Source organism: Xyrauchen texanus, chromosome 26 (genome assembly GCF_025860055.1).
Source record: "Xyrauchen texanus isolate HMW12.3.18 chromosome 26, RBS_HiC_50CHRs, whole genome shotgun sequence".
In the NCBI taxonomy this organism is placed as follows: domain Eukaryota; kingdom Metazoa; phylum Chordata; class Actinopteri; order Cypriniformes; family Catostomidae; genus Xyrauchen; species Xyrauchen texanus.
The window spans coordinates 22,482,713-22,507,464 of NC_068301.1; the positions used below are offsets into that span (position 1 = coordinate 22,482,713).

Sequence of the window (24,752 nt, forward strand, 5' to 3'; positions counted from 1 at the left end):
TGTATTTGGTTGTCCAGCCATGGATGACGTGTACTATAAAATAGTCTCACTCTGTTTTCTCTGAATCTGAGCATAGTTGAGTCAAACCTGTCTGTCACAGGACAGATTACTGATGTGCACAGAATGGGGCAGCAAGAGTGCAAGCCCCTGCCCCTTTCGTTCACAAATCTAAAGGTGCCCTTTTGGTTATACAGAAAAAGGGATGCCATTTTTATAATTTAAAATAGTTAAATAAAACAAAATTAAAATCTCGTCATAATCTCACAATTGCAGTAATAATGTGTTATTATGAGACTTATTTTTTTAAATCGTGGGCGTATTAAAGAAAATTAACTGGAGGTGCTTTCAAGAGCACGTGCTACAGCAGATCAGGGTAGGAATCCAATCGCAAGTGATCCTCCCTATGCCCTATACACACTCTGAACTGCAGAGCCCTTGAAGGGGGTACTCTGAAGGAAACATGGCATTACTGTTTGAATGTACCCTTCGCTAATAGTCTTGCGGAAGGGCCCTCCGAGAAAAGATTTATTTTTTCACTTTCATCTTGAACGAGATTTCGAGTTGCATCCGCTCCAGCAGGAGTGCCCTTCAAGGAAGCAAAAAAATGCAGTTTTGAATTTGCCCTGGAACATCAAAGTGCCATTACCTCAGACAAGAAACAGGTCAGATAAAAAGTCCACTCCATGTATTTTGTTGTAAGTTCATTAAAAGAATAATACTCTATTGCTACCGCATTTCCAACATCGCACACCTGCAGTGTAGACAGATTTATGAATTATAATGGGAGGAGTTGCTTCGCTTTCAGTGATATAAATTAAATTAGTCTTTTATAGAATATTGACATAAACTGAAGGAGATGTCAGGTTCAGCCAAAGCCAGTTTGGTTTTGTTGAAACTAAGAAGCCATTAGACCAATCACTTTAAGAAAAATACCATTAGTCTACCACAGTACCGCAACTCCCTATATGCATATTAAGCAGTCTGTGTAGGGCACCAACTCACTGGGGGGCATTATCATACCCTGGGGGGGCACCAGAAACTCCACCGTCTTCCCTTTCCTGCACGTTATACATTATTCAAGGACCCTGTAGCATTTGCAGAGCACAGTCGATCATCTCACGTTCACACTTTCTCATCGTGCCTTCTTATTGTGCACCACGTTACCAGGGTAATGCCATAGTACTGAATGAATGATCATGTTCATATTTCATGATACTGTCATATTACTCCAAGGTACTTTAAAATGCAATGGTTTTACTATGGCATTTATTTGTTTTACACATGTCATAAACATAGGTAATCACAGGCCATGTCTGAAAATAAATAAATAAACAAGTGTATTACCATGGGGCATTTTGTGAGAAATATAACAGAATAGACTCTTATTTGTGATAAAGGAAACATGAAAAAAAAAAAAAATATGTACAGCATATTATGTATATACAAGAAAATGGTTAAATATTCAAAAAGCAAAGAAATTAGTTAAGTATTTATAATTACTACTCATTCAAAAAAATCAGTGTCCTTTTTTATCCTTCCACCCCTTTCCCTGCTAAGGTCTGTGTAGGTCACTGGGACAGATCATAGTCAAAGAGACTATGACGTTTTTAGTCATAACACAGTTTGGACAGTATGGTTATTGGCATGAGATACATTTGAAAAGTTGACATGTCCTATCTTTGAACAGCATTTTCGAAGTATTTCATAATTATTATGCACGCAGCTTTTATGATTAATAGAGGAACTACATTGAATTAATTTATCACACCACAAGACCATTTAAAAATTAGCTAGTGAAGGCAAAAGTGTGATTAAAAATTTTGAGAGACTTAAAATAAATGATAATATGCATTTCCCCAAATATAATAATTAATATGTCAACATAAAATCTTAATGTTGATTAAAACTTCCTTAGTTATGCATCAGCTACCCCAGACATTATAGAACTACAGTATTGTGCCTTCTGAAACAATAAGTTGAGGGAAGAGTTCAGCTTTCTAGTATTTCTATAATTATAAAAGTATTTAATGGCAAACTCTAAATCTTCTACATAGACTTATATGATACACTCTTATAAAATGTTTCATGAATATGAACCCCAAAACTTGATGGAGTTTGATTAATTCAAACACTGGCTTTTTCTGCATGGTTTCTCCATAGTGAGAATGTATCACACACCTGCTATTAAGAAGTGCTCTGCAATGCTGTTGGATTTTATATATTACATTGCCACAGCTCCTGAGCCTATAGAGACCTTTAGGCAAAATTGAAATGCACATATAGAGAGGTAAATTGAACTGCAAAGGCTTGGGCAAATATTTGTCATCCACCAGAACAGTAAACTAACTAGTACTGTAGAAAACAGAGGGTGACAGTGAGAAATGAGAAGTTGGTGAAAAGAAGAGAAGGATGAGGGAGGGAGAACTAGAGAGCAAGAAAAGCAGTTTTATGACTTGCGGAGCAGGTCATCTCAGCAGTTGAAGAAGATGGGTTTGTTTCATTGTGATTTATGGCTTTGCTGTCCACTATAGGAACATTTGTCAGTGGACATTCATATGAAAAAAAGAAAAAGTTTCAGGAAAAACAGAGCAGGATAGAAGAAAGGAACCAAATAACTTGGGATATATAAATCTCATCATTTGAGATGTAATAATAATAAAACATATATATATTTTTTTTAATAATTCATGCTAAAACTTTAGTTTGAGAAAATTGCGATTAAACTGGTTTGCATTACACAGTTTGTGCATCAATAATTTGATGTATGAATACTGTAAATGAGAAAACTTCTCTTTTATTTTCACTCAAGTATTTTTATGGCTATACTGTCCACCATATGGCCATGTTAATGGATACTTAATTGATGACTCCTGATTAAGGACAATTTTGACACAGTAGCCATGCTTTCAAGCTGAAGTGTGTTACTTCTGTGCCACTAGCATCACAAAATGAAATTGCATAAGTAATATTTTTAAACAAGTTTCCAGAATAAGCCACATCCTCCATTGGTAAGACAAACAGATAGCCCCACCACAAACTCAAGCCATTAGATGAGCCAATTTTGCTATGTCGGGCTGGTCAGTATGCTTAAACAAATTGAGCTATGTTTTGATAGTGCCACAGAGCGTTTATTTTGGGAATCAACCTATGAATGGCATACTTCTAAAGTCTCTACATATTAAGATGGGATAAGAAAAGTTTAATATCCACAAATGTACACACGCCATATTTTTAAGATTATTTCACTGCACTATTAATAATCCTGCTTATAAGGGCTCTGTCGCTATAAATGTTATGTTGAAATGTTATAAATAGAGAGAGTTTGGTCTGTTGAGTGAGAAGGACAGGAGGGTTTTGCAAAGACTCGTTGTATATCTGTGTTTTGTGTATGAAATGTGTTCCAGTCCTTGTCAGCAGTGTGGATATGTGTATGTATTACTGTATACAGTCTAAAGAAGCACACATTTGACCTCATGGATAATGAGGTGGATGGCAGGTACTTGATATAAGAACCTCACGGCTTCCTGATCCTTTAAACTAGAGCTGTCATGCACACAGACCCCTGCCTGCTGACAAAAAAGTGATTTGTTCCCCACTGCCCTCCACCAGCAGCATCACCATTGCCCCAGTACAAGATGGATAGCAGTGTCTGGGGCAGGAGATATTACCAACACTATCAGTGATATTAGCCAAAGGAAATATGCCCTCCTCAGGGAAGGCTCAATCCCGGAGGTGATATACGGCAAAATTATTCTGCTCATCACTCATAAAGCTCTGCTTGGTGCAGAATGTATTCTTTTAAAGTGGAAAGTTATATTTGCCCCTGCCAACTGATGATGCATCACTCTCTACAGCACTGCTTGAGGGATTCAGATACAGATGCTGAATCTCTTACTGAAGTGGACTTGTTGCTCAGAGGACTTTTTTTTTCTGACGTCATGAATTGAGACAGTTTGTTTTTTAGGTTTTAAACTATAAGGTCATTAACATTCAAGCCCTGAATTGATAGCATGCTTCAGTTTGTGACTTTCATTTAGGCTATATACAGTAGGTTCCAAATGTCTGAGACCACATTGAAACTATAAGATTAGAAATCTAGTTTCAGAAACTTTTAAATAAATGTTGACGTGATGTGCAAAATGAATACTGAATATTCTGCAAAGTTTCTAGATCACTAATCAAATGAGCAATAGTGTGGCATTGACCATGTTATTAGGTTTTGCACAAACTTGTGAAGTCCTTGTCAGTTTGAGTGCATGCTAGTATACTGAATGAATATTATTATATATATTTGTATTTTTTATTTTTATTAAATTATAAAAATGCACAATAGAAGAAGTTTCACTGGTAGTATCAGACTTTTGAACCCTACTGGATGTTTCCAGTATATTTCATATCATTGTTAAAAGCATTACTGAAATTTGCTTCAAAGCTATGCGCTGTCATTGAAGGATGGTGCCATTGTTTATCTCTTTCTTTACCCAGCCGAGTGTGGAGGAACGATTAAAGACGAGCCCATGGGCCGAATTCTGTCTCCCGGTTACCCAGCGCCCTATGAGCACAATTTACACTGTATCTGGACCATTGATGCGGCTCTTGGAAGCACCATTGGGTCTGTATCTACTCTTCCATTACCCCCCTCCCAACCATCTGTCCCTTCATCTCACCAATCTGCTTTAATATCTTCATCTTCATGTTGTAGCCTCCTTCTGTATCCTCTCGGACCTTACAATTGCATGCCAATAACCCTTCCTAACCCAACCTAAGCTCTAGGAGCTTCCATAATGTATATCCCTCTCACCCTGCGTCCCACTATGCTTGCCATATTGTGTGCTGCCTAATTGGTGTGATCGTATATTTGTCAACTCTACCCCAGTCACAAATGGCGATTGGCTTGCGGGTCAAACTCAGGCTTGGCACGTGCCATTATTGTTCATCCTGCTGCCTCAGTCAGCGGGACTCATAGAAGCTAGGAGGACATTAGCACTTTGGCAGTCCTACAGCATGACCTCTTCCCTTGCTAGGCAAATCACTCTCTTTCGTGCTAATGAATGAACATGCCCCCTTGTTAATTGCCACTCGTTTCGCCAGCGTAATTTTGCATGAAATCTTGCTGCCGAGCTCTGACTAATTTGTCTGGGGCTTTAATTGTGGTGTTTATCAGATCCTTCCTTCATCTGGACACTTAAAGAGCTCACAGATGCTGCCCTCTTGCTGTATTAAAGTGATCCAAAATTGACATTTGATGTGGTGTTGCACTGCTAAAGACATTGTTAGGTGATTGCAAAGATTTGGAGAGCTCAGACAAACTTCCTTTTTATCATGTATAATTAGTGTCCATAAATATTTGGAGATGAGAAATAGTGCTATTGTAATTGTATCATAAAGGTGTTTTTAACCCTCATATGTTCTTCATAAATGAGCCCTACCTTTGGTCCTCCTGGTCATTTTTAAGCCATTTGTTATGATGTTGATGATGATGATACCATTTCTTCTTCCCTGAAATATTCTGCCCTTTTTTTTTTATTTTATGCTATTTATATCTTTTTAACGTGTACATTTTTCAATTGTACAATTAATTTGCATATGCAAATATTAAATTTATTAAACTTTAGTACAGCAAAACTTTAGTACAGCAAAAACCTACACTTCTATAAGAAACACAAAGAAAATATGAGATTGTTACATTGGAGGCAGATTGCTGCCATCCAGTGTACAAAATGTAAATAACATGACTTAAAATTATGTTGTGAGAGTAATAGCCAGTAGGTGGCTGAAGTTTTATATTCAGCCATCTACAGCGTAGTCTGATTGTTTATTGTAACCTAATTTTACATTTTATCACAAGTTATGCATTTGGATATATATTTATACATTATCAAACTATTAATTGTCAAAGTTTAGAATTTTTGAATTTTTTTGCAGTTAACAGAAATGAACTGCAAAATTGTGAGAATTATATGTATTATAAATATAAGTATAAAACAGAAGAATCAAACTAAACATTTTTCAATTTAAAATATTCTATAGTAAAAATATATGTTGCAAACACTTTCAAGTCAGTGAGGTGAACAGCAATAATGAACAACACTAAATGCATAAAAAAGAAAGCGTAAACAATAAAAACTGTAAGAGCAGTAAAGAATGATGCAATGTCTTTATGTAGTCATGATGGCATGCAATTTGCAGAGGGATTTTTTGCATTTTATGCACACCATGCTGGTTATAATGTCTGTTCAGCACGCCTTTATTCCTCTCTCGCTCTCTGTGTGTGTGTGTGTGCGTGCGTGCGTGCATGTGCGTGTGTGTGTGTTTGTGTGGGTGTATTTATCACTTTGTGCGGACCCATAAGGATAGTAAAACCCGAGATTTTTGACTTTATGGGGACATTTTGTCGGTCCCCATGAGGAAACAGCTTATAAGTCATACTATATTATGTTTTTTGAAAATGTAAAAATGCAGAAGGTTTTCTGTGAGGGTTAGGGGATAGAATATAAAGTTTGTACAGTATAAAAAACATTATGTCTATGGAAAAAGTGTCTGAGCCACATTAAATAATGGAGATTAAATGGACCTTGTTATTCAATGCAGGCTGTTTTTTATTTTTTTTCTGAAAGCTTGCATTTAGTAATTACTGCCTTCGAAAAGTAAGCACTATGGATGCAACCTATCTAGACCACCGTGATGTATGTAATCATTGAGGCAAGCTGTTGTTAAAGGGGAAAAAAAACAACATATTTTTTTGAGTGTGCTTGGACTGATAATTATACTGTTGTGGAATATAAACACATAATTAAAGCTATACGCTACGAGAGGCCATGTGTTAGTGTTATTTTACTATGGATAAACGTTGTTTTTAGTAACGATATGAGGCTTAATATTATTTTATAATATTACCTGAACAGCAGCATTATAATGATGCATTTGTTATATATTTATAAGAAATCGAAATAAAAGAATTCTTTAAGTGATATAGCTTATTAACCAAACTAAAGGCTGTTAGTTACCAAGCAACATGGCACATTAAAATGATCACAGTTGTGCAGCATTCACATCCAATCAGAATTTCAGAATTCTGTCAAAACTAGTATCATTTTTATAAATCATTAAATGTATAAATCATCTTCTACAAGACATGCTACCAAGTGATCTAGTACAACATGATGAAATAACACGTGTTCACTGCTTCAGTAATTATTTCTGAAGACACTCATCTGTCAATGGCAAACAGCTGTTGGAGTGTGTATGTGTGTGTGCCATTTTTTAAATTTGATTCTTGTAAGCTGCATATTTTGTAAGACCACACATGAGTGTCACATGTCATATAATTAGAATGTGTCTATATTTACCCTCTTTCGATATATGTACATACAGTGTATGTGTGTTTGTGAGTCTAAATTGTTTATGAGATCTCTGTTCCACAGGCACAGGGTAATTAAAAGCTTGGGTACCTTCCAGTCTCAAACCTTGTTCCCCACTGTAAGGTATACACAGGCATTTCTTTGATCTCATCATGAATGATCAATTATTCAAGATAATTTGCAATGCATTAGGACTGGGACGATGTCTCGCTCTAGTATTAGGACTCTGTTAAGGCAGCAGTGAGAATGTGTTAGCAAGAGCGACTACAGAAGTACAGGATCAAAAAGACGAAAGGGAGCTGGGGTTAGATAAATCCTGGTAGGCGGCCATATCCAAAGGGGTTGATGGAAAAGTCTGAGTGTGGGGACATTATAGTATGTGTAAGGGTGGACTAGGTGTGTGATGTGCAAGATGTCGAGGGGGTGGGACACACTTGGGGGTTTCAGGAGGCAAGAAAGGCTATTTCATTGCACTTTCATCATAGACATGTCTCTACATCTGAGATACCTTTGTTTGGCAAAAGTGATAATTACTTTCAGCAGCCACTTTGCACTCACACACACATACACATATAAACAGACACACATGCATAGTGACAGATATACTACCTATGCCCAAATGTTCTCATCCACGTGGGATTAGACATTGGTTAAGCCTGCTGTTCCAGAGCCGGTTTTGCGCGCTCGAGTTGGAGCTCAAAGGATCGTACTGTCATGCTCAAAGCTCATCTGCAGTCACGAAAGAAATCTGAGGAATTAACGGAAGCTGTGCCCCCCCCTCCCCTTCTTTCCTATTCTGCTGTTTTATCAACCTTCTTTTCTCTTTCTTCAAAGCCTCCAAGTCAAACATTAACCCTCTTCTTTCCTCGCTCACTTCCCGTCGTATTGAGACCTCCTACATACAGTTGCTCTCTTTTCATCTGCTCTTCCTATTTTTCCATTACTTCCTGCTGTCATTCTCCTCAACATTGTTGGAAGCTGCTTTGAAACTGTAGCTTGCCAAGATATAAGCTACTCATAATTTAAAATAGTAGTTTAGTACTTTAAAACTGAAGCCAAGCTTCTTTTAAAAAAGTAGATACACTACAATCTACTAACACATTTTTATTTATTTTTACCATTTACATTAAAGCTATTTAAGGTGGCAATATATTATAATTTTGTATAGTTAATCAGAACAGTATTTCTCTGGCTCAAAAACAATGAGTGTTTTTGAATTCTTTTTCATTGATTCTCAATTCGGAAGATAGCATAAAACGAATCAGTTACCTAACGTAACCTCGGTTCTCTCTAGATGAGGGAACGAGTATTGCGTAAGCTAGCTTACGCTACGGGAAAGATTCATCTTTTCTGAGATATTGAAGCCAAAAAATTATCCTTAATTTTGTATCCATTGTCAACGCAGTGCAGCAGCTGCATACCTTGAGTCGGGCTAGCTAGCGAGCTCATTGGTTGCTCTGCGGCAACTGCTGCAGCCTATAGACGAACTTGAGTGAACTCGCGTCCAATGACAGGCTCCCGCGCCGTCACTGTATCAAAGCCTGCCAGAATGGGCGTGGCTAGAGTGCATATAAGCTTAAGTTTGTAGGCTGCAACCCTGATTTTCATTGAATGAAGCGAAAATCGCTCGTGGCGCGAGCACGGCCGGCTACGCAATACTCGTTCCCTCATCTAGAGAGAACCGAGGTTACGTTAGGTAACCGATTCGTTCTCTTACGAGAGGTTCTCTCGTATTGCGTAAGCTAGCTTACGCTCACGGGAACCCATTGTCAACGCCGTGCGCATCAAGCATCCACTGCATGAGCCCGGGGTGGGGGACCGGGGAGCCCTTGTAAGTGGGGAATAATATTTGGCGGCAAGAGTGCGGGCCAGTGTGTGTGTAATACATAAGCACATAGTGGGAAGGGAAAGACAGAGCGGCGGTGCCGGTCTGTGTGGAATGTGTCCCGTCAGTGCAGCTCACCAGGGGAGCTGTAGCGTATTAAACCGCTAGTAGTTTGCTGCAGGGCACTTCAGTGTAAAATCTGACAAAGGTGGAGGGAAGCCCAGCCCGCTGCCACACATATGTCGTGAATGGAAATCCCGCTGGACCATGCCCACGAGGAGGCCATGCCTCTAGTGGAGTGAGCCCTAATGCCTAACGGGCATGGTAGGTCTTTTGACGCGTACTGCGGCAGCAATAGCATCCACTATCCATCTAGACAGTGTCTGTTTCGAGTTGGCGAAACCTTTGGTGCGCCCTCCGAACGAAACGAAAAGCTGCTCAGAGCGTCTGAAAGAGGCGGAGCGCGCAGTATACAATCTCAGTGCTCTGACTGGGCAAAGGAGATTGGCGTCGCGTTCGCTATCGGATGCTGGCAGCGCCGATAGGGAAATGATTTGTGCTCTGAAAGGAGTACCGATCACCTTGGGGACATAGCCGTGTCTAGGCTTTAAAATGACCTTGGAGTCACTTGGTCCAAACTCAAGACACGCAGCGCTGACAGACAGCACGTGATGATCTCCCACATGTTTAACTGATGACAGGGCAGTTAGAAAAACGGTTTTGAGTGAAAGGTATTTCAAATCCACGGATTGAAGCGGTTCGAAAGGGGGGGCTTTCATAGCTTCGAGAACTACGGAAAGATCCCAGATAGGAACCGATGGGAGCGCGGGGGTTCATCCTTCTAGCTCCCCTGAGGAAGCGGATGACCAGCTCGTTTTTCCCAGTGACTGGCCGTGCAGGGGTTCAGCGAACGCCGCGACGGCCGCCACGTACACTTTGGCGTGGATGGGGATCTGCCCTTATCCAGCAGCTCTTGTAAAAACACGAGCAGCGACGACACCCACATGTCCGTGGGTCCAGGTCTCTGTCGGTGCACCATTTTGAAAACACAGACCATTTGGACGCATAGAGTCTTCTCGTGGAAGGGGCTCTAGCGTGTATGATAGTGTTTATTACTCCTTCTGGCAAAGCGACGGGTAGTCGTTGATCACCCAGCGTGCAGCGCCCAGCGCTCTGGGTGGGGATGCCAGATCGTGCCGCGAGCTTGAGAGAGGAGATCTGCTCTCACTGGAATGGGCCACGGGGCTGTCAGTGACAGCTGCGTAAGCTCCGGGAACCATGTCTGATTCTCCCAGCTGGGGCTATGAGGAGCACCGAGTGGCGCGTTCCCTGATCCTCTGCATTACCTGTGGCAATAGCGAGGCGGGAGGGAAGGCGTAAAGCGGGCGGTTGGGCCAGTCCTGGGCCAGCGGCGTCCTCGCTTTCGAGAAAAATACTGGGCAGTGAGAGTTCTCTTCTGGCGCTAAAGAGGTCTATCTCTGCTCTGCAGAATATGCTCCATAACTTCTGGACTGTTTGAGCGTGCAGGGACCATTCCCCTGGGGAAATATTGTCTCTGGACAGTCTGTCTGGGCCGTCGTTCAGGTGGCCTGGCACGTCGCGTCGCCCTCAGCGGCGCAGGTGGCACTGGGACCAACTCAGTATGCGTTTTGTCAGATGGAAGAGGTTCCTGGATCTGACACCGCCCTGGCGGTTTAGATAGGATACCACAGATCTGTTGTCGAGCGGACCAGGGCGTGGTGACCCTGAATGACCGGGAGGAAGCGCCGAGCGCGTGCTCGGCCGCTATCATTTCCAGACAATTTATGTGAAGGAGCTTTTCCTGAACTGACCATAGGCCAAAAACCGGAGAGCCCTCGCGGACCGCGCCACAACCCGTGTTGGGCGCGTCTGTCGAGATGACTTTCGGCGAGATACAGCTCCCATCGTCACTCCCGCTGATACCATTCGGCCACTGCTCAGGGCTGCAGAGCTGAGATACAGGTCTGAGTCACTCTGATCGGCTGGCGGCCCGTGGCCCAAGCCCGGCGAGGCGCGGGTGTTTAGCCAATGCTGAAGCGGAGCATGCACAGTAAACCCAGCTGAAGTACTGCTGCGGCTGAGGCCATGTAACCTAGCATTCTCTGAAATTTTTTCAGAGCGTGAGGCTGTTCATCTGAAAGGGCGCGGCTAGTCAGCTGAACACGCGCGCCGCTGTGTAGATAAGCGAGCCGTCATCGCCATGGAGTCTAGTTCTATTCCAAGGAAGGAAATTGCCTGACTGGGCTGTAGTGAGCTCTTGGTCCAATTGACTGCAAGACCCAAACTGTTCAGATGACTGAGGAGAACTGTCCTGTGAGACAGAAGCTCCGTATGTGACTGTGCCAAAATCAGCCAATCGTCCAAATAGTTCAGAATTAGCAAGCCCTGACTCCGCAGGGAGTGCGGCGCCGCATCCATGCACTTCGTGAAAGTACGAGGTGCTAAAGACAGGCCGAGCGGAAGGGCGGTGTATTGATAAACCTGGCCGTCGAGCGAATCTCAAGAATGGCCTGTGGCGGGATTTATCTGAATCTGAAAGTAGGCATCTTTCAGATCGAGAGAAATAAACCAGTCCCCTGGCGCACATCTGTGAGGAGTTTCCTGATTGTAAGCATTTTGAGCGGTCTTTTGCGAGCACCTTGTTCAAAACCCTGAGATCTAATATTGGTCTGAGGCCGCCGTCTTTCTTGGGGACAAGAAAATAACGACTGTAAAACCCCGACTCGCTCAGAGAAGGTGGCACTCTCTCTATGGCCCTTTTGCACAGAAGGTTTGCTATTTCTGAACGAAGCATGCAGGCTGCTTCTGTGTTCACAGTAGTTTCGAGCCGTGCTCTGAAGCGGGGAGGGCAGCGATCGAACTGTAGCAAATAGCCCTGTTTTATTGTGCTTAACACCCATTTGGATATCCCTGGGATAGCTTTCCACGCTTTGAAGAATAACGCTAGAGGGTGAATGGCCAAGTCACCCTGATTGCCGCACTAGCGAGCTGAACAGAATGTGTGGCGACTTACTGTGCTTATGCATGACTGCTCGCAGACAGCAGGGACAGGCTGTTCTGTGAGTGACTTCCGATTGAGGTGAATGGGGAAAGAGTCACATCTGTGAAGTGATGCTTGTGAGCATAGTCACGGGCATGGGACTTACATACAGAGAGGTGTTTGCTGGCCGTGTGACAGAGCGGGCAGAGAAGGGCGCGCGCACGGATTACGTGGAGCGTTTATTGACTCTAACACTCGAGCTGGCTGTGCCCGCTTTATGTGAGTGGGCTCTGACAGGGACACGGGAAGTGTAATGCTTGTGTGTAGGGGTGAACACTGGATTGTGGGCACATTTTCTACACATAAGGCATGTTTGCTTTTACAAGATTTCTTTGGGTCGCCGTGAAAGCGGCATTTGAGTGCAGGCAAGCGGGCAGTATCACCGGCTTGTTGGCTGCTGAATCCACCACTGCAGTAGCCTGAGAGAAGGGGACTGACAGGGGCGAAGCTTTGACGGTGGTCCGGCCGTGGCGGGACTGAGCCGTCGTTTCCTCAACAAAGCTAGGAGGACTTCGGTTGCTCAGGTTTCAAGCGCAATCTTAGGCCGAGGCCAGCGAGGCGGCGGTCTGCGGCGGCTGTCTGGCGCGTTCTAGGGTGGCCGCCCTGTCGGCGCTGAGAAGTCTGGCTTTGCTGAGCTGGGCGCTGTGAAGAGGCTGCGTGCAGGAGGCTGGTCAGGTGGGCGGCCTGCAGAGGAGCTAGCGCGACGAGGCAGGAAGAGATTCATGGCTTGGGTGGCTTTCTGGACTTCCGAGCGGTCAACAATGCCACTCACCGCGGAACCGAAGAGACCGGACGGAGAGAGCGGCGTTGAGGAGCGTGGAGCGTTCAGCTTCTCCCATGTTGGCTAGCGTTAGCCATAGGTGTCTCTCGGTCACAGTCAGCGCGGCCATGCACTTCCCTAGGGCTTGAGCTGCAGCTTTGGTGGCGCGAAGGGCGAGATCCGTTTTTTCCTTAGATCTGAAACAGCCTCTGGGTGCCTGCCTTTCTCATCCCACTCTCGAAGAAGGTCCGCTTGGAGGATCTGTAAAACGGCCATGGAATGCAGAGCAGATCGCGGCTTAGCGGCGGCGGCATAGGCGTGGCCAACACAGGCGGAAGTAGTTCTGCAGGCCTTAGGCGGGAGCACTGGCTTAGACCGCCATCTCGCGGAGGGCGGGCAAAGGTGTGCTGCTACCGAATCCTCGACCGGGGGATGGAAGAGTAGCCCCTCTCGGTGGCACCGTCCACGAGCGAGAGGTGGAGACATGGGATCGGTTCCTGGCCGAGAGAGGCGTTCTACGATTTAGAGAGCTCGGCGTGGAGTTCCGGCAGGAAGGGGCGGCCTGGGCTGCGAGCGCCGGCGGCGGCTCTGAAGAAAGCAGCCGTCGAGTCTGTTGGGAGCCTGCTCAGAGGGCGGTGACCACTCGAGCCCGAGGCGGTCAGCGGCCTGTGTGAGGAGGCGTTAGTTCTTCCTCGACTCGGCGCGGGTCCTGCTGGATTCCTGGGCGAGGAGGAGGCTTGGGAGCCTGACCACTCCTCGCTGTCGAAGCCATGATGGAACAGCAGCCCTTATCCTCCGCCTCGTCATCCGAGATGGCAACAGTCGCGGCGCTTGGCGGCAACTCGCGCATCCGAGGCGGGGAGGGTGAGCGAGGCTCGAGGAGAGGCTCCGGCGAGGTAGTCGCTTCTAACACCGGTTCCGGCAGCCTTTGGGGCGGCGCTTCTTTCTGCGTGGCGAAGCGAAAGCGGCGGCGGCTCGGTTTTGAGTGCTTCGAGTCGAGCCAGCAGGGTCGACATCGAAGCTCCTCGCAGAGGTCGCATCCGCCGTCAGTGAGGGCGAGCTCTGCATGTTCCAGTCCCAGGCAGAGAGCGCAGATGAGGTGGCGGTCTCCGGCGCTGAGAGGGCGCGGCATGAGGCGCAGGTGGTGCGAGGCATCTTTAAAAAGATGCTTGTTGCTCTTTTGTGAAGTTCAGCTGAGGAACTAGCTTGCTCTAAAAGGATACGTCGCCGGATGGCGTAGCTTCGTAGGATGGCTGAAGGTGGCGAAGACGGCCGGCTTCTTCGGCGCTGTCCAAGCTTGCTAGATGCCCCTCGAGCGGCGCGCGGCTTCTGCAGTTCAGAGATGCGAAGAGCTTCGCTGAATAGATGAAAATCAGGGTTCCAGCCTACTGAACTTACGCTTATATGCACTCTAGCCACGCCCATTCTGGCGGGCTTTGATACAGTGACGGCGCGGCGCTGTCATTGGACGCAAATTCACTCAAGTTCGTCTATAGGCTGCAGCAGTTGCCGCAGAGCAACCAATGAGCTCGCTGGCTAGCCCGCTCAAGGTATGCAGCTGCTGCACTGCGTTGACAATGGATACAAAATTAAGGATAATTTTTTGGCTTCAATATCTCAGAAAAGATGAATCTTTCCCGTAGCGTAAGCTAGCTTACGCAATACGAGAGAACCTCTCGTAAGAGAACTTGAACTGATACATTTACACACACACACAAAAATTGAAAACTGTATAACTGATTTGAAAATGCAGTTTAAATATTTTGCTTTAAAATCAAGCAAAATTCTGCTCTTTTAGCCATTTTCTACCGAAATTACACTGGTTCTCATGCCAGATCCTGTGTTCAGCTAGTTCTTGGCCAGGAGAATGGAATATTACATGAATATCGCAAACCAGCCCAATTTTCTTTTTGACATAACGCGTTACGTGGCTACGTGGTTAAGTTTTACGTGTTAGTGTACAGCTTTTAATCCAGTTTTTAAGGACATATTTAAACAGTAATGCAATCCAACAAAATCCAACAAGAATGTCAGAGATGATGTCTGCGCTCAAGACTACATGTAATTACATTATTTTGTATGAACATTTTAATGTGACTTTACTAGCAAAGTACTATAAACTTTAACAGTGGAATCATTATTAATATGGATTATGGTAGCAATATTTTGATTTTTGCCATAGAATATAATATTATGTAAATGTCTTGATTGAGAATTCTACCGATATACTTAACAGATAGTCGTGGCCTTCCTAAGTGAATAGCTGGCCCAAAATCACCTTACTGAACAAAAACATTTCACAAAATAAGATGAGAAGATTTAAGGAAAGCTAACAAAGATGGCTTAATGGAATAACTTTATTCAGCTGCGGAAGACACCGGCGATTCAATGCTTGGGTTAGTTAGTAGGCTAGTCAGTGTCCAAGCACAGATTCCAATACATCGTAGTGAACGGTTTTACTGCTCTGTACACTGCCACTTTTTTTTTTTACATTTGTTTATTATTTGGTCCGATTGAAGCTGGCATTCATAATTTCTTGCTGTATCTCCACATACACACTTTTTTTTTTTTTGTGAGCTCTCTAATTTATCTTGGATCTCCATAGAAGACCCAAACACCAGTAGAGTGCCGGTTTACTCTTTGGAACACTGCTGAACACTTTTAATGTTGGACGTTTTTGTGGTTTATGTTGTTGTGATTTTGGAGTAAAGAAATACTCCATGCTGCAGATTGTAGCTAGCCAAACTGTTATTGTTGGAAAACTTTACCTGGTGATGGCACATTATGCCATCCTCCGTCCTCTGGCGTAAACGGTTCTTGTTAAAAGACCAGTAAGCTTTTGGGGCTGGTGCGGATCCAGTTTTTCTGCCCTGGAAATGTAGGTGTAGTGAAGCGAAGACTTGCACCTGTACATCATCACGCCATTATCTAGGTAGCTCCTAGACAATCATGTATCAGCAATTGCTTTATAAGCCTACTTGCAGTCTATCACATTCCTGTTCCAGTGTGCCAACACGGCAATCTCCACCTCCACACCGCCACCAGTTGAGTCTTGTCCTGCACGGCGGTAGGCTCTGCGCCCCTGTCTCCTATCTCCGGCAGTATCTGATGGTTTGAGTAGCAATTTCATCAGACCGCCAGATGGGGCTTATGCCAAAAATCGACATTATATTCATGTTATGTATTATTCATCAAATCAAAATGAATCAGATTTATTAGTGCTACATAAGAGAGTACATTCTATTAGAGCCAGTTAAATTTACCCAACTGTAAATCTATGGGCAAAGAAACAAAGAAAGTGATGTAGCATACACTGCACAGTTAAGCTACTGGATGCTACTAAACAATGTTGTTATGTTAGTAGCATTTTTACTTTAGTCAGTGACTCTCAGGGCTGTAACCACCATCAGCATTGAGTAGGACATGTCTCTCCCAATATTCTGACTAATGGTTGATTGATGAGGGTACTTTTGCCTTCAGTCCACCAAAAGCTTGAAAAATGTGGTAACATCCTTGGTTTCTTCCCAACACTGCTCCTCAATTCCATCCGCTTTCTAGAGATCTGTCTGTTCTAACATAAGCATAGCATTAGATTGAAAGTTGATTGATTCATGCAGGAGAGAAGCTGCACAGATGTGATCAACTAAATTGTGTTTTTATCAGCTGATGGGGCAGGCAGGGAGGAAGAGGAGAGACTCCACAGAGGCTGGGATTGATCAGTCCATTAATTAAGATAATTTTTAATGGGCCATGAAATTGTGCTTTCTCACTTGCACTGACTCTTTGGCCATTTCTCTCAATATACAAACCGTCAAAGTTTGAAACGTACACATTTCCTAAAAGGTTAATGTACCCCAAAATTCAATACGTTGCTAAATGGGGAGAATGTTAACATGCACTCATAGAATAACCTGAGAATAAACACTTGGTTGGTTCTCCTGCTTGCTTTCTCCTGGGAGCACTTTGCAGTGGGTATAGCTGACAGAGGTGAAGGGAGGAGACTGTGGATTGTGGGTAGAAAGTGCTGCGCACTTGTTTTTAAGGTGGCCAGGAGTTCACATCTGCTGAATCAGACCAAGACTTGCTTCTTACACTTATCCAATCTGCCTACACAGCAGATAAATATAACCAATCATTAATGCATCAGCTAGTTCCTCACACTGTATTCTATGGTTTATATGTTCTGTGTTTTATAAATGTTGTATAAATGTTTGTGTATGAAATGCTTCAATTTTTAAAGTATGCATACAGAGATTTGATTGACTGTGTTTACCACATATGTTTTAACCTGCCCCTAACCATCACAGACAATGACATCCTTCAAATAATAAGAATATGGCTTCCCAACTAAAAAGACCAGCTTAGACTTGAGTGAATTTCCATGCGGGGAAGCTAGACTATTAGAATAGTCTTTCTGATGAAGCTGGTTGTCTGAGAATGGCTGGTTAAGCTACTTATTCGGAGTCTGGATATGGGATAGGATTACAGGTATTTTTACAATTGGTTACAGTTGTGAACAGTTGTTACAGATGATCTTTTAGCTGATTATCTACTCATTTATTTTACTTTATCAATGTTATTGCCATACAAAAGGGGCAGACTTTGTAATGATTGTATTATGCAAACATGGCTGACAGAGTAGGTAGACTAGAAGCACGAGGGTGTGGAAGAGAAAGAGGAGTGCATATGTGAGTTGTAAGACAACTGAAAGGAAGACTCAGAGCTGTATTGCATGCATGTAAGCAGGGGCATATTAATGCATGGGCTTATACGGGCTGAATCCCAGGGGCCAACAACTCCCATGGGGCGCATCGGGAGGAATGCGTTTAGACGCTTTCAGCGGGAGACGCAGTTGTTGACATCGTGACAGTGCGCAACCATTAAAGTCGTCTGTGTAGTGCTTGTTCAATGCACACCTGTCCACCATGAAGTGTTGTGGTGGTGTTAGTGAATTTTAGAAGAAAAAATATACTTATGTTTGAATGTTTACAAAATTCAATTGTGCAAAATGTTTTCAAAAAGGGTAGTAACTAGGTAAGTAAGCTGTCCTGGTGTTTTTTGTTGTTGTTTTTTGTTTTTTTTTAGATTAGATCATTTTTTTTTCCTTTATTTTCTTTAACAGGATTTATACAACTTTAGGTCCTTTCTTTACATGTTACCAAATAACAAACAAATCAGCACATTTATGAAAAATGTACTACTAGCAAACTTTAGCCAAAATAGCCCTCATCAATATGACCATCAAACCTATCCTGGATAATGGAGATGTTCTGTAAAGATATGAATGCCCTTGAGCTTTTTATATCACGCTGCCATCACATATGCCATTACAGTGATGGCTAGGCAGCACTGTATTGATATTCTTTCAGCATTCTACCTATATTCTTCTACCCATTCTCTGCAATTGTTGGCTTTATGTAAGAAATGTAAGGTTCAAATGAGAATAACCCCCATTAACTTACATTGTTACGATGTTCATGAATTTGCATGTTGATTTGTTGCTTTCTTTATCTTTTAGACATATATTAGTCCATCTGTAGCCACCTTTACATTACAAAGATGGTGCCAGGACATGTGTTGATTCTTGTGTGCAGCCGACAGAAAACAAGACATGCTCATGAATAAGAGGTGCATATGGCAAAAAATGTACAGCAGTTCAGAGCGATTCATTAACACAGAACCAAAACCTAAACCTTTAATGTTATTATTTTGCTGCCTTGAAAGCAATGATATTTTATTGCAAATCAAGAATGTACTCCTCCTTTACAGAACAGACCATCTCTGAACACTAGATGAAAACTGCACTTAGTCACTAAAGCCTACAGTCCAAATGTATTATTATTATTTACTTGATTTCTGCTTTAATTGTACCAGATCATAATTGCTTAACATTAAAAATTGTGATTTACCCAGTGAATGGAATAAGTTACAAGAAAGCTCTGAAACTCTATGATTTTCTCACCACCAAAGCATTCAAGGACTCTTATCATGGACATTTTCTCGAACACCTGCAAAAGCATCTCACGTTATTAAAAATCATTAGTTATTCTTCTTACATTTAAAAGTTGAATGTCCTTTTTTTTGTTAATATATAGGTTTTTTTTTCACATTATGTTTTTGATTTTTTTGTTTACTGTGTTGTATATTTATTTATATATTTAAGGAATTGTGTGTTCCCTTGCTCTTTCGCCATAATGAACTCCCTCTTTGCCAGATTGTCCCTAAATTACAATTATGTCATCATATACTCACCTTCATGTTGTTTCAAACCCATTTGACCTGCTTTCTTCCATGGGGCTTGGAAGGAGATGTTAGGCAGAATGGTATTTATTTACTTGTATTGCATTTTTTTTTTCATTCACTGACAGCGAATGGTTACTGAGGCTGTCATTCTGCCGAACATCTCCTTCTGTGTTCCATTGAAGAAAGTCAGTCATATGGGTTTGAAACAACATGATAGTGAGTAAATGAGGACAGCATTTTGATTTGGGTTTAACCAACCTTTTAAGTGACACATTTTGAATGTAAAGTGTTGAATGTATGGAGGTTAAATAAGCAAATAAGTCAAATGAATGCATAGGCAGACACACATTCACAAAGCACACATCGCTCCCTGTCTGCCAAGTCATTGCAGCAGGAAGGCAGGCGAGACTGCTGGGGTAGCAGTGCTGTTTGGTATTCATATGACACAGCTCTCCTCTTGATTCACCTCTCTTCCTCTCCTCCTCCCTCTATCTTTGGCAGTTCCTTTGACATCTGATTGAACCGCTTTGTAACTTAAAGACACAGGCAACTTTTAAGCTTACCTCTCATTTCCAGCTTCAAAATGGTTATTTCATGTATTCATTTTGTAAGGACAGGAGTCTCGGCTATCTTTTTTTGTCTTGAGTAAGTAGAGACATTTACAAAATGTACAGGATGAGTATAAAGAAAGTGGCTAACCTGTGTTGAGATGAGATTTCAGTCACCTTGGATGCAGTTGACCTCTATATTCACATGGTTTGAGGGAAACAAATCAAACCTTTCAGGGTTTTGCCTTTTATCTTCCTCTCTTTCCACTTTGTATTGAACATGCAAATCTGACAGACTGTAAATACCCACTCTCCTGCCAATACTCATGCCACCCCTTTCCAATATCACTACCTGGCCCTCCTCAATACACTGGATCTGAGGTTGATTATCTTAGTAAGAAAGCATTAAATTACTTCAAAGTAGGGCTGGGATAACGATGACGTCGACGCAAAAAATACGTCGACGCAAAATATGCGCGTCGATTCGTCGGACCCAAAACAAAGATGGCGGCGCCGGTGAGTAGTAGAAACACGAGTGGCTCCTCAGACTATCAGAAGTGCAAGGCGGCATGCACTCGTTCCTCTTAAAGTATGGGAATTCTTTAATTTAAAAGGAAACAATTCCGTGATATGTCGTCTTTGCAAAATGGAGATGGCCTTCCATTCTAGCACCACGGCAATGCACCAGCATCTGAAGAGGCGCCACCCGGTTGCAGTTGCAGATGACAGAGCACCGTAACTTTTTTTTCAACTCCCCACTTTGCACTCGATGTTGGAGTAGGCTATAATACGTTGTCGACACCTAAAGTTTTCGCTTATAGCTATTAATAATGCGCTTATAGCTATGAATGTCATGAAAAATACTTAGAGGACACTGACAACGCGCTGACAGACAGGACCAAGCAGGTAACATTTAATAAAGTCTCAACTTTCAAATTTGGTCATTCAAAGAAAATTAAACCATAAATAGGCCTACTATTTTGTGGCTCTTTAATGTGTCGTGACAGATTGCCTCAGTTAAAGCTGCTCGTGAACCGATCATCTTTTCCTTGGTTAATTTATAGCATCAAATAGGCTAAACATGAATGTAGCCTACATCAGAAGGACTGTTGTTTTAACCGCGGAAAGACGTCAGTACAGTAGCCTACAATCCATTATTCAAATTCAAATCCACCGACGTTAATCTTCTCTCTCCTGACTACTTTGTCGGACAAAAATGGCGTATTATGATTGATTGATCAGATCGCCAGTCAATCAAACTCCCGGCAAATGTTTTTTTTTTTTTTACATTTTATACACCCCCACCCCCGATGAAACCGGTATTACCGGTGTTGTCACAAGTCGATTAATCGAATCGGACTGAAAAAAAAAAAATGAATCGTTAGATTAATCGATGCATCGAAAAAATAAATCGCTAGATTAATCGTTTAAAAAATAATCGTTTATCCCAGCCCTACTTCAAAGAGTTCTCCACATGCAACAATGCTTTACAGATCCTTGGCATTCTAGCTGTCAGTTTGTCCAGATACTCAGGTGACATTTCATCCCACGCTTCCTGTAGCACTTGCCATAGATCTGGCTGTCTTGTCGGGCACTTCTCACGCACCTTAAAGTCTAGCTGATCCCACAAAAGCTCAATGGGGTTAAGATCTATAACTCTTTTCCAATTATCTGTTGTCCAATGTCTGTGTTTCTTTGCCCACTCTAACCTTTTCTTTTAGTTTTTTCTGTTTCAAAAGTGGCTTTTCTTTGCAATTCTTCCAATAAGCCCTGCACCCCTGAGTCTTCTCTTTACTGTTGTACATGAAACTGGTGTTGAGCCGGTAGAATTAAATGAAGCTGTCAGCTGAGGACATGTGAGGCATTTATTTCTCAAACTAGAGACTCTGATGCACTTATCCTCTGTTTTTTTTGGCAATTTCAAACATTGTATAGCCTTGATTGACAGATGAGTTTCTAGAGAAAACTGTTTATTTTTTTGCCATTTTTGACCAAATATTGACCTTAAAACACGCCAGTTGACATTGATTATGATCTTTAATCCTCATTAATAAATAATACCCTTATGAAAACTTTCACTTTCTTTAGTCTATGTTTGAGTGATGGGGAAAAATCAACAAATAATTGAAAAAGTCAACAGAACACAATAAGCAGTTTTGTCTTCATACACCTAAAGCATATGCATTCAATCTGAAACCAATTTGAAAACTTATGTTAATATATTATTAACAATGACTAGTAACCACGACTGTAGTAACCATGTTTTTTTGTTGTTGTTTTTTTTTAGGTTTTGATACAATTAACCATGGCTTTGTTACAGCATTACTGTAGTATCCTTATTGTAACTTGGTTTTAGAAACCATATAATAATATCTATGGTTAATTTTGTGGTTTTACATGTTGCTTATACTTACTAATTTTTAAAAGGTAAACAAAGCAGCCTAATACATTTCTGCTTAGGCCTTTAAATATATAAAAACAAAAAATGTATTTACTAATTTTATCAAAAGAATGTAATTTATTAGATGTATTGGTATTGGTAATGATATTGGCGATACTGGCCTAAAAGTACTTGGTTTCGGATCGAAAAAAAAATAAGTGGTTTTGCCCATCACTATCGGTTGGCAATCCAGCTTATGGTGCACTACCGCCACCTACTGAGCTGGAGTGTGGAGCGTCACAAGAAAGTATTCCAGTGGAGTCAAACGTCAGCTGAATATGATGGAATTGGTGAAATTTAATTGAAAGAGGTCACACACAAACCTTATGTATTATTAAATTCTAAAATGAGTGTACTTTATAGGTTTCTTACACTCTGTGGTTTACTTGTAAACAGACTGGTAAAAAGTTATATTTGCATCCATTCTTGAGGTCTAACTAACATGTGTAAGGCATTTCAACCCCAATTAATGGTATGAATTGTATATTGTGATAAATATTGATATCAAACAATATGAAAAAATAACTAACTAAACCTAACAAAGGACAATTATGTAGGTAGTTGCATTATTTCCATTTAGTGTTGCATTTTCACTGCTGTATGACCCTATAAGAACAGACCTCCGACCAGTTGAAAGCCACTGCTTAACTGTATATGCAGCTATAAATCACTGTTGGCTACATCTTTTTCATTGCAACCAGACTGTGTACAGAGTGAAGCACCTGTAGCTAGCACAGTTTGCTCTATATTGTGTTTGTGTGTGTGTGTGTGTGTGTGTGTGTGTGTGTGTGTGTGTGTGTGTGTGTGTGTGTGTGTGTGTGTGTGTGTGTGTGTGTGTGTGTGTGTGTGTGTCTTTCATTCTGAATAGATGGATTTGTAGAATTCTACAACCCACACACTATTAAATTGAAACTTGGATTTAGAAATACCTCCCACTCAGATCTGAAGGGAGCTGTGAAAACACACACACACAGTGAGGGGGGGTGGGCAGGGAAATCTCCGCTAATTCACTTATGTGAATTACAGTAAGCCAGAAGCATCTGATTTTTTTTTTTTTTTTTTTGTATTGGTAAGCATGGCTACAATACAGTGAACGTGTAAGGTGGAAATACTTAGGTCTACTACACATGTTTAGCCTAGATGTTGAGAACATTCTATTACATTTGTTATGTCCTCCCAGCAGAAATCCTTATGCCTTCCAGATTCTAATTCAGTTACACTTAACCACAGTCATGGACTGCAAGTTTTTTTCTCATTTACTTAATTTTCTTAAAAACATTTAAGGCTAAAGGTCATTCTGTTTTAATTACAGCTCTTTTGTTTTCAACAACTCGTAACTCATACTGATGCATATGGCTTGATGTGCACGGTGTGATTTAAATCGGATAGCTGTGGACTCAACTCCATTTGCAATCACATTAACTAACATGCCAGTGTTGGGTTCGAGTCCAACTTAGACTAGTCTGAGTCAAGTCTTGAGTCTTTAAACAATCGAGTCGAGTCCATAAAAGGCCAAATCCGAATCGAGTTTGAGTCCAGAGTTGTTATTATTATTTATATTTTTTGTTTTCTACTTCAATTCCAATTTGTCCATTGAATTTAGTTTAAATTTATATAATATTATGGGTGAAATACATGTAATGTCTTAAACATTTAATATGTTTAATACATTTAAAAAGACATAATATTAAAACATGTAATAATGCCCATAATATTAAACAGAAATTAAAACAGAAAAGATTAGATACCATTAGAAATGTATTTTTATTCTACTACACTTCACACTTATCAGTCCTCCTGCTGTGTCCAGGTGTAGCCTACTTCCCTAAAGTCAAGATGAGCTGAGCTGACGTGTTGTTCTTTTCACATTATATTTAATATGGATAATAGGTGGATAAAAAAAGACTTCTCCCCTCACTTTTGCTCTTCATTGTATTTTCTGACTTTTTTGCCATTGAAATGCAAGTGCCAGCTTTACAGGTAACACATAGAGGTTGTGCAACAAATAAGTAATGGACTGAGTTGTACAATTTCCATGGTATATTTCATCCGTCGTATTAGTTTAAATATCCCTTATATGTATCATATTTTATTTTGTCTCAATATAGTCAATAATTTACAGTTATATATGGCTTTGTATAGTAATGTGTGTCTGATAAAACATTTGTTTTATTTAATAATTTGCAGAATTGGGGAACGTACTTTTTAAAGTGTACTTACGTTATTGATGTTCCTGGATGAGACCGGCAGAGCACATCTGGCGAATGGCAATCTCTTTCCCGCAAACACATACAGCATGCGAGAGAGAGAGAGAGAGAGAGAGTGCTTTGAAAGAGTGTGTGCTGCCGCTCTCTGCCAGAATAATCACAGGAAAGGATATATACGAGTGAAAACTGATGTGCAGTATCAAATAAACAGAATGTATGATAGTGCTAATTGTAGAGAGCACATCATTATGAAGACAAAGCCATATCCTGGACATTTAGAAGCAATTTTGAAATCCTGGCCGGACGC

The 24,752-nt window shown here is 41.7% G+C and overlaps 1 protein-coding gene across 1 annotated transcript in view; it reads left to right on the forward strand.

Annotated features, from left to right (window-relative positions):
* The window catches only part of LOC127620393 (CUB and sushi domain-containing protein 2-like), a 441,823-nt gene that overhangs the window by 293,163 nt on the left and 123,908 nt on the right, over window positions 1-24,752 (forward strand). The window contains exon 27 of the mRNA XM_052093618.1: window positions 4,486-4,612. Coding sequence (XP_051949578.1) covers window positions 4,486-4,612 — 127 coding nt within the window. The remainder of the gene's footprint in view (window positions 1-4,485; window positions 4,613-24,752) is intronic.